Below are 10,888 nucleotides of genomic sequence, written 5' to 3'. Positions count from 1 at the left end.
GTTTCTTTTTTGATCCACAGTTTGTTGTTTTAACTCTCTGGGTTCTGTCATGGTCCACAGTCGTCATACGTTCAGATGAAACTGACTGTACACTCTGTGTCCATGCAACAGCTCTCAGACAGAAACCACCAAGAAATCAAGTAATATTTTATCATGTCACACTGAGGTCAAAGGTCGACTGAAGAGGACACAATCACTGTGGGAGTTAATGAACATGTGTCTGGTTTGTCTTAATAATGGAACAACCCATGACAAGATGTCGTCATTAAGTGCTATAGAACTGTCCATTGAAGCTTCATGTCTGTGCTCTCAGTCTCCTCCTGTAAACATCTGTTTAAACATCTGTTTACAGGTCTGATAAAAGGCCCCTCAGTGAGACACACAGAACACTTGTGCAAGTAAAGCAAAAATGACACTTTGATAGGAAAACACTGTCAAAATTGTACCTGTAAAAATAAACATTTATATTGTATTTACATGTTATTGTTCTCTGAAAGAGCTAAATATATAATCTATACTGTAATAAAGGTTTTAAACAAAAGTATTGTAGGAAATGAAGGCATTCAATTTACAAAAAGTGCTATTATTACTATATATATACATATATATATACATACATGTATGTGTCTGCTGTGTCTATATGTGTGCGTGTGTGTGCGTATGTGTGTTTGTTTTGTGTGTGTTTGTGTGTGTGTTTGTGTATATATATATATATATGTATATATATATATGAGAGAGAGAGACAGAGAGAGAGAGGTTAGCTAAGACAACAAACCTTCACAAGATACAAAGTTCATAAATGCTTTGAAACATTCAACTCTACATTTCACACAAAGACATCGTCTCATCACGTCTCATCATGTCTCATCATGTCCTGTCGTTCAGGAGACAGACAGGGGAACTTAACACGTGTAGTTGATGGTTATTTTTACATCCCGGAGCACAAGAACAAGATGAGTGTGTGAGGTAAATGATAACACTATCAGGTTAAATATGCATCAAACATCTCATGTAACTACGATGCACCGTCTGCTAACTGCTGTGGTGGTTTTTGAAACCTGTGACGTTCACATTTCTAGTGTCTGTGGAACATGTAGATGAAGTGTGAAATCTTTGCTTTATGGAACATGAGCTGACAGGACCTCTGTGACCTTTCATCCTTCATGTTGTTGTAGAGCTGGGTGTCGACTGAAAGGTGTCAATATGATAAAACAATATCTTGTAAACCTAGTTATTCTCCTTAAATATTTGTTTTATCTAACTAAAGGTCAGTGGTTCTCAACCTGTCGGCTGTGACCCACTGGTGGGGCAACAAATCATCTGTATCTGGTATTAAGACTCGTCACTGTGATAAACCAATGACAGGAACTGGACCTCATCATGTACTTGTTTACTACCGCAGCAGTAACAGATCACATCCATGCGAAAGACTGGAGCATTAAAATGAATAGCTGGTTAACAACAGGAAGACTAACACAGTCTCCACATGCAGCTGCTACAATGGTTAGAAATATTTATATTTTTCCATGTCTGTCATATTCAGATTCAGACTGGACATAAGCTGTGTCTCAGTTCAGGGTCTCATCCTTCAGAGGATGTATCTGAAGACTGGCTGCATCACAGCGGTGCGACCAGAGTGTCCCATATCAGACTCCTTTAGATGTGTCCTTCTTTTCCTGGACAACGAAGGCTCCAACTGGTGGATCCATCTTGGTCCAACATAACCCAAGATTCACTGCGCACCCGTAATGAAAGCAAACAACACCGACAGAGAGTCTGAGGATCACACTGTTAAATGTCAGTATTGTGTTTCAGCTCAGTTCAACAGTTAACGGGACAACCGAACAAGAGACTGAAAACAAAACGGTTTTGTGAAAAAAAGGTACATGTTGTTGAGGTTTGGCAACAGGAGCCGCGCTTTGTGACGCAACGGTAAGGGCGGGAACAGCTGGTGATGCGGAGCGTAAATCCTCCATAGGCCAGACCATCTCATTTCAGTTCGGTCCTGTGAAAGCTGCAGCTCCTGAACTGGGACACAGCTACAGAGACTACAGTGAAGGTGAAGCTTTCACCTTTATGTGATGGTGCTGCTATGGTGTTTTCTCTGTCTGTTTTTGCTGAGAGATACGTTATACGTGAAAAACAGGAGACGCAGAATCTTTAGGTCACGTGACGCAGCCTCTACGCAGTGTGACGTGTGTGTCATGCAGGCAGTGAGTCGCTCTGACCGATTAACATGGCGCCGAGATGAAAACAAGACATCAGCTGAAGGAGCAGTTTGTTCAGCTTCTCTGTTGATGTACACCTGTGAACCAGCACCTCACTACAACAGGTGAGAACTTTCCCTCCATTTTAATCACAAGTTTGATTTAACACATTGTATGTGCTACACACGTCTCAGCCGATGCCCAGCCCCGCTAATCTAGCTAGTGATTGTTAGTACGATGCTAACTGTATAAGAAAGGAGACTCCAGTCATTAGCCCATGGTTAACAACAAACACAGAAACTGGAACAGGACTGAAAACTGAGCCTCTGTGTTCTCCATGTTTCTCCATGATCTACACAACAGACTTAAATGTTTGTGATCTCAGGTTTTAGAAACTGTGCATGAGCAGTGACGTGTGCAGAGCTGACGTCACAAAGGAGGGTGACCTCAGACTAAGCAACAGGTAATGAGCAACAGCAGCTGTAGCTAATCTTCAATGCAACACTACAGCTGGTAGAAAATCTAAATACAGTCAATAGAGGTAATGGCAGTTGCTAATGACAAAGCAATGCATCAGTGCTAACTGTAGTTTACTGTTTGATTCTGTTAGCTGAACCTTTTCCACTTCATAAACATGTATCTGCTCGTTTAAACACGTCTTCCACATTCAGAGTAAATGTACAGAAACAGAATCTAAAGCTGGTGTTACAGGATGTTAACCTGTGGAAAACAAGGTATAAAATATATGTGATGTGCATCTGTTTCAACAGCTGTTATTTCTGCCATTTTCAAAATAAAAGCCCTTCTGTATTTCTCACAGTGATTTGAAATGACAGCAAACAGCTGATGTGTGATGTGAATGAGACTGTCACACTGATGACTTCATGTTGAAAGAGGTGAGGTGTGTGTTTGAGGCACTGAAGGCTGCAGCTCCTGAACAAACCTGTTTCATTAGCAGTGACTGTTGTGTGGTGGAGCTAGTAGCTACGCTAACACAACTCCAGCTTCACCCTCATTCGGTCAGCTAACAGAAGCTTCAGAAGCTTTGATAGTTTAATGTGGAAGCTCTGACTAACTTCAGAAAATGATCATAATACCACCTTCAGAATTGAAATAAGAATAATATGTTCACACCAACACAGAAGCTGTGTCCCAGTTCAGGGTCCCATCCTTCTGAGGATGCATTCAAAGACCAACTGTGTCACAGCGACTAGTCTCCCATTTCAAAGGCTCCTTCAAATATGTCCTTCATTTCCTGGGCAACAAAGGCTCCAACAGGTGGATCCTTCTCGGTCCAAAATATCCCAAGATTCCTTGCGCGTCGGTAAAGAAAATAATATGTCAACAAACAACACACATGACAAGAGAGCCTCTTTTAAATGTCAGTATTGTGTTTCAACTCAGTTGAACAGATAAAGGTTCAACTGTTAAAACCAAGGACCTTAAAACAACAAGTTTTTATAAAGAAAACGTATGTGTTGTCAAGGTTGCTAGGCAACAGGAGCTGCGCTTCGTGATGTAATAAGAACAGGAACAGCTCTGGAAATCCTCTGTGGACCAGACTGTCAGTTCGGTTCAGCCTGCGAAGAACCACATCTTCATGGACCACGTCTTCTGAAGGATGTGGCCCCTGAACTGAGACACAGCTATAATGTCCTTTTTTAAAAAAAATTCAATCTCTGTTTTGTGTTTTTAGAACTAAAGGTGTAGTTCACCTAAATCATAAAACATTCTCTTCCCTCCAGTGGTGTCTACCCATGTGGGTAGCTTTGGTTTCGTTCTCCCAGGTCTTGAGACTTCTACCCCCATCACTAAATACTGTTCTGTTTGTGGAGCTTAGAGCTTCAAAGACTTTCAACAGCAGCATGTTTTTCTATTAACTCTGTTAATAGAGTCTCCACACAACACAGTCAGCTGTTTACACTGAGCAAAATCTCAACTGTTTGTAATGATGTTAAGTGTTTTTACATGTAATTTATCACCAGACAAAACTGATGACATTGAACAGTCCAGCAAAATGTTCAGGTTTAGATTCAGGTTTAGAATCAGATTCAGGTTCAGATTCAGGTTCAGGTTTAGAATCAGATTCAGGTTTAGAATCAGATTCAGGTTTAGATTCAGGTTCAGGTTTACAATCAGATTCAGGTTTAGATTCAGGTTCAGATTCAGATTCGGATTCAGGTTCAGATTCAGGTTTAGAATCAGATTCAGGTTTAGATTCAGGTTAAGATTCAGGTTCGGATTCAGATTCGGATTCAGGTTCAGATTCAGGTTTAGAATCAGATTCAGGTTTAGATTCAGGTTCAGGTTAAGATTCAGGTTCGGATTCAGGTTCAGATTCAGGTTCAGGTTAAGATTCAGGTTTAGATTCAGGTTTAGAATCAGATTCAGGATTAGATTCAGGTTCGGATTCAGATTCAAGTTCAGATTCAGGTTTAGAATCAGATTCAGGTTTAAAATCAGGTTCAGGTTTAGAGTAAGGTTCAGGTTTAGATTCAGGTTCAGGTTCAGATTCAGGTTTAGAATCAGTTTCAGGTTTAGATTCAGGTTAGAATCAGATTCAGGTTCAGGTTGTCGATTAACATTAAAAGGTCTGTGACAGAAGGTGAACTCCTGTTTCTATGTCAGACCAGACGTCCACAGGTTCAACATACAGATCTCTTCCTGCACTGACTGCTGTGTGTCATCCTGTGTGGACATAGCTCATGTTCATACAGCTGAAGTTTCCACCCCTCATGTGTTAGAGTCTCAGAGGCAGAACAACCAAACACCCACATGGGCAGGTACAGTTCTACTGTAGCAGCAGCAGCAGCAGCTGGAGAACATGTTCATGTGATCTGTCAGTGAGTGACACTCTCTCCATCAACATGTAACTGAGGTGATGATGATGATGAAGTCCTTTAAAGCTTTGAATAGGATCTAAGTCTAAGATGGTTTGACCTAATGGATTTATTTGTCTTTAAACCAGGGGGGGTCAGCTGTCAGCTAAATGCTGTCATATTATGTCACATGACATGTTGTCAGCTCGTTTTCTCACACAGAAACACTTTGATCTCTAAAGACCAGCTGAAGATTTGATTGTGATGTTCCTTTTTATCTTATTTACTGGAGGTTAATGAGTCAAAACTCTGAGTGACGACATGTTGTAAATATCATTTTCCAGCTGTTTCATTACTGTTATCAAAGAGCCACTACACCAGATCTCTCTATACATGTGACAGAAAGTTCCTATTACAGACTCAGATTAGTTACAACCTTCAGGATGACGTGAACTGTGAACATGAGACTGTGGACGTTTGATTTAACTCCTGAACTGATTGTGAACAGCAGGATATGTGTTTTATTTCTGTGTGTGTGTGTTGAGTTTTAATGGAGGCAGAATGTAGTGAAGTATGTTCTCCATCTGCACTAGATGAGAAATGATTTATGATTTATATTAACACTTAGAATCACTGTGTGGAGCCGCACACATAGACGTGTTTGTGTCACTTCCTGTTCTTCTGGCTAAATGACCAGAAACAGACTGACTTCATACAGCTCCACAGTGTTGGCATGTTTTATATTAATATTCTATATCACAGATACAGAGTGTGGAGAAGGTTTGTTGAACAACACATCTTTAATATGTTTCTATAGATCTACTGGAAAATTTAAATGTTTAAATTGGGTTCATCATCTTAAATAGTTTGTTGTATTCATGATATACTGTGGGGGGGTTAGGGTTGGGGCGGGGGGGTCCAGTGAAAATTAGTCTATGGAGGCTCTTGCTTCAGTATTAGACTCCGCGCCCTGCCCACCTCCCTAACCTACATATTTATGGTTCCTCCTCCTCTGACACATTAAACACAGCAGGTACAGATATAAACTCTCATCATGTAAAATGAACTTTATGGATCTTTCTCATCAAGATTTTAATTTCAGCCCAACGTTCACAAACAAGGCAGTTTAACCTCTTCTAGTCTGTGTCGGCTGTTTCACTACGGATACTTCATGTGTCATCACCAGTTTTTGGATTAATAACTTCCATTGTCCTTAACGAGGAGCTGACTTTGTGTCTTTGATAATTATTTAAACGAAAAACAGGAAACAAGCTGAAGGAGAGGAACAGCTCAGCTGTGACACTGAGTCTGGACTGTGGAGAGGTTGACTGACTGACTGATGACAGACTGACTAATGACTATCTGACTGACTGACTGACTGCCTGATGACTGACTGATGACTATCTGACTGACTGACCGTCTGATGACTATCTGATGACTGACTATCTGACTGACTGACTGTCTGATGACTATCTGACTGACTAATGACTATCTGACTGACTGACTGTCTGATGACTGACTGATGACTATCTGACTGACTGACAGTCTGATGACTATCTGACTGACTGATTGATGACTGACTGACTGTCTGACTGACTGACTATCTGACTGACTGACTGTCTGATGACTGACTGACTGACTGACAGTCTGATGACTATCTGACTGACTGATTGCTGACTGACTGACTGTCTGATGACTATCTGACTGACTGATTGATGACTGATTGTCTGACTGACTGACTGACTGACTGACTGACTGACTGACTGACTGACTGGTGATGTGTGTGTTTGTGTGTCATGGTGGAACTACAGTTAACACTTAATAAAACACATGAAAACAGGCAGAACACAAACAGCTTCGTTAGTTTGACTCATGAGCTGCAGATACTCACAGCACACAGGAAGTGTTTCCAGGGGACACTAAAAGGTGATGGACCAGGCACTTGTTCAAAGCTTTGTGACTTTTGAAGTTAAAAGCATTGAACACCAGTCTGGTCCATCACTTTTTAGTGTCCCCTGGAAACTGGAAACAATTCCTGATGAAGCTGTTTGTGTCGGTTTCCTTCAGCCTCAGTGTTTTGAGCTTCAGGGCCACCGTACAGACCGGTGCCTGTTGACGTGACGATGTCTTTGGTGGAGTCAGATACCTGACCAGTCTGCTGTGACGTGTCTGGTGGACTGTGGTTTGGGGCTAGGGGGTAAATAAGAAAAGTCAAAGACCCCTTCAGTTTCCATGGAAACGTCCTCACTGTGAGAACGGAGATGACACCAGAATATAAACTGTAATACTGCTGCTCTGTAGTTCCTTCTCGGTACCTTGTCTGTCTGTAACAATGTGGAGGAGCTTCTGTTTCATGGGTCGATCAAAAGGACCAGAGCCATGTTCACATGTTTCAGTCTATTGATTACTGATCAGTTTTTACTGATCACAGTTTTTCAGCTTCAGGGAAACTGTTGCTTTCCTAGACCTGAAACCAGGTGGTGTGATCCAGCTCAGTGATCATCGGGTCTGGTGACATCACCACAGAGTGATGATGTCACTGACAGACCCACAGGATCACTGTGATGGATTACCTGACCCAGGTAAACACATGAAAACTATGGACTGGTCCTTTAAAATCAACCTACAAAGAAAGACATAAACAAAGTGACGTGTGAAACATCACTGAGGTCAAAGTGCTAAAAACAATATACATCTCAAAATCTGCATCTAGGGTCACAAGGTCACGAGGTCACCGACTCTAAAGAAGGTCAAACCACTGTGTGTGTGTGTGTGTGTGTGTGTGTGTGTGTGTGTGTGTGTGCTTCCTGCTGTTACAGATGTGTGTGTGAACTGAAGCCTCATCACTTCCTCTGATGTCAGATCAGCTGATCAACAGGAGACGATTTTCTCTCTGAATCTACGATTTATCAACTTCATGAAAAGAAGTGTGTGTGTATGTGTGTGTGTGTGTGTGTGTGTATTAGAGTGCAGTGTGCGGGGGGCAGTACATACTGGATCACTGAAAGGCTTGGTGGAAGCGGGGCAGTGTGGTGGGGGTGCTCAGGTTGGATATGAAGGGGAGCCCCTGTAGTGGACTCTCTGCAGCCTCCGGGCCCTCAGAGGACTGGGGGGGCAGCTGGACGAGAGGTGCGGGCTCTTCGGCGGGTGGGTAGGCGACACCCTGCCCCCCGCTGCCCCCCGCCTGGTTGTATGGGGGCCCGTTGAGCGGAAGGAAGTTGAAAAGCTGTGAGAAGTCCATCAGAGAGGAGGACGAGGCCAGAGAGTCGCCCGCAGCGGCTGCCGCCGCCGTGGACATTTTGGACAGGGACACGTCCTCGCTCGCCCCCTCCAGCCCCCCCACCTGAGGCTCCAGCTCCAGTTTGGAGGAGGAGAGCTGTGGTTCTGGGGCAGCAGAGGAGGAGGAGGGCATGCTGCTCTGCAGCTCCATCAGGTAGGTCTCCAGTTCTCCCTTTAGGTGGTGCTCCCGCTCCGCAGAGGAGGCGCTGTATGAGGTAAAGTTGGAGCCCAGTGGGTACTTCAGAGAGAAGGGGTGTGTGTGGGGGGGGAAGGGCTCTGTGTCCAGGACGGGGCCTGTGTACATGTTGAGCTGGTGTGGCCTCGGCGTCAGCATCCCCGGGAGCTCGCCCTTGATGCCCCCGGACGCCAGGTCGTAGACAATGGGCTCCAGCGAATCAGCTGGCTCAGTTTTTACCCTCAGCAGCTCCTGGGGGTGGCTCTTCTTCATGTGACGTGTCAGGTGGTCCTTCCTGCCGAAGCGCTGGGCACAGTACTGACACAGGAAGTCCTTGCGTCCAGTGTGCACCACCATGTGGCGTCGCACATCCTTCCGGGTGTAAAATCGGCGCTCGCAGTGCTCGCAGCGATGCTTCTTCTCTTTGGTCCCGCCTGAGGACTTGCCAGCGTGCGTTTTGAGGTGCTCGAGAAGAACCCCGGTGCTGGGGAACGGCTGCAGGCACACCTGGCAGGTGAGGTCTCCGCTGTTGGCGGCGTGGAGGGCGAGGTGGCGTTTGAAGCCCAGCTTGGTGTTGTAGCTCTTGCCGCACTCCTGACAGGTGAAGGCCTCCTTGTACGGGTCGTGAGTGTGCAGGTGGTTCTTTAAGTGATCCTTGCGGTGGAACATTTTCTCACAGTATGAACACTTGTGGTTTTTTTCCGGCGAGTGAGTTGCCATATGCCTTTGAACACAGACACATTCTATGAGCAGAATAATTATGGTTAAGTAGCATGCTTTACACAGACACACAAACACATCAACACATCACTGCGACTACTTCACACTATGTTACAGTAAAGAAAAGCAACATGGCGCAGCCTCTGTACCTTAGCAGCTTGTATTTGGAGACGAACGCCTTGGTGCAGTCGGGGTGGGAGCAGCGGTATGGTCTTTCTCCTGTGTGAGAGTACGAGTGCACCTTCAACTTCTCCAGACTGTTGAAAGCTTTCTGACACTCCTGGCAGGGGAAGTTCTTCTTGGGCTTCCCCTCGGCTCTCCTGCGCCTCCCCGTGGGTGGCGTGAGCTTGGCTTTCTCCAAGATGTGGTCACGGTGGCCCTGGGTTCCTGTGGCCATGGCACCCTAAGGCAGACCAGCTACATGGACAGGGGCGCAGAGCCCAACTAGTACTGATGCAATTATTCTATCCAGTTTTATGTGCTCAACACCGCCCGGACTCAGAGGCCTGCAGGACACAGAGAGAGAGGATCATGTGAGCGGTTGATCTGAGGTCTGAGGTTCAACTTCATCTGATGATCCTGGATGTTTACTGCTGACATCATCAGAATGATCAGCTCACGCTATTCATGCAGGAAACGTCATTAATGCAGCAGCAAACACTGATATTCAGCTCAACATATATGATGCAGAGACACAACAACACAATAACCTGTACAACACTGGACCTCATCCAAATATTAAAAGTTAATAATATGTTTGTAATACATGTTCAAAATTCTCATTAGTGCAGAATAATTATTTTTCCTTTTTTATCTCATGATTAATAAACTAAGAGGATTAGAGCCACAAACTTTAATCTCAGAATCATTAGTTTAAAGTCTAATTAACATGTTATTCTATATCTGGTGACTTTTATCACTTTCTTCTCATTTCAGGTCCTTTATATTCTGTTGTTCCTTACAGGACCTGCGTGGAGGATCTAGTGACATCTAGTGGTGAAGCTGCAGATTGCAACCAACTGAACACCCCTCCCCTCCTCACCCCTCCCTCTCCTAGAGTGAGAACCTACAGTGGCCTTCAGGTAAAACACAGAGCTGGTCTCTAGAGCCAGAGTTTGTTTGTCTGCTCTGGGCTCCTGTAGAAACACGAGGACCTGCTGTAGATATGGAGCATCATTCTGAGCTGATTACATTCTTTTATATATATACAGTATATTATATTCCATGATCTCTCTAAATCCTACACACTGGCCCTTTAATTCTGTCAGTGAACATTAACATGTTGGTATCATCATTTAGTGACTAATATGTTTATGTAAGAAAAACAAAACACATTTGCTGTTGTATTAATTATTAGTGTGTAAACATCGTGTGCAGGAGTGAGGGTCGCTGGCGTTACAGTATTGTAGCAGCTGCACCTGGACAGGTAGGAGCTGCAGCTGTCAGGTGACTGACAGAGGTCAAACATCTGAGAGCAGGTGGAAGTAATAACTGGCTGCATTCATACAGCACCTCAATGTCCAGAGCTTCATAGGTCACATGATCACCAAAAGAAGTTCATGACATTAGCTGGACTTGTCTGTCTGTGGTGATCTCAGTTAAAAATGAACCAGTCAGTCTTAGTCTCCGCCCCCATCTGAGAGGAGACTGTTCTTACTTCAGTACATGAAGTCTTTGAAGCATCTTAA

General features: G+C 44.0%; 1 protein-coding gene across 1 annotated transcript; it reads right to left on the bottom strand.

Annotated features, from left to right (window-relative positions):
• Positions 1 to 8,024: 8,024 nt before the first annotated feature.
• Positions 8,025 to 9,597, bottom strand: plag1 (PLAG1 zinc finger). Its single transcript, XM_022766785.1, has 2 exons — positions 9,350 to 9,597; positions 8,025 to 9,204 (listed from the first exon to the last, which is right to left on the bottom strand). Exons 1-2 carry the CDS (start codon positions 9,595 to 9,597, stop codon positions 8,025 to 8,027), a joined length of 1,428 nt encoding a protein of 475 aa, XP_022622506.1.
• Positions 9,598 to 10,888: the final 1,291 nt, after the last annotated feature.

The sequence above is a fragment of the Seriola dumerili genome, unplaced genomic scaffold, assembly GCF_002260705.1.
Source record: "Seriola dumerili isolate Sdu_G_001 unplaced genomic scaffold, Sdu_1.0 BDQW01001040.1, whole genome shotgun sequence".
NCBI classification, from domain to species: Eukaryota; Metazoa; Chordata; class Actinopteri; order Carangiformes; family Carangidae; genus Seriola; species Seriola dumerili.
This window is presented reverse-complemented; position numbering and strand designations above follow the sequence as displayed.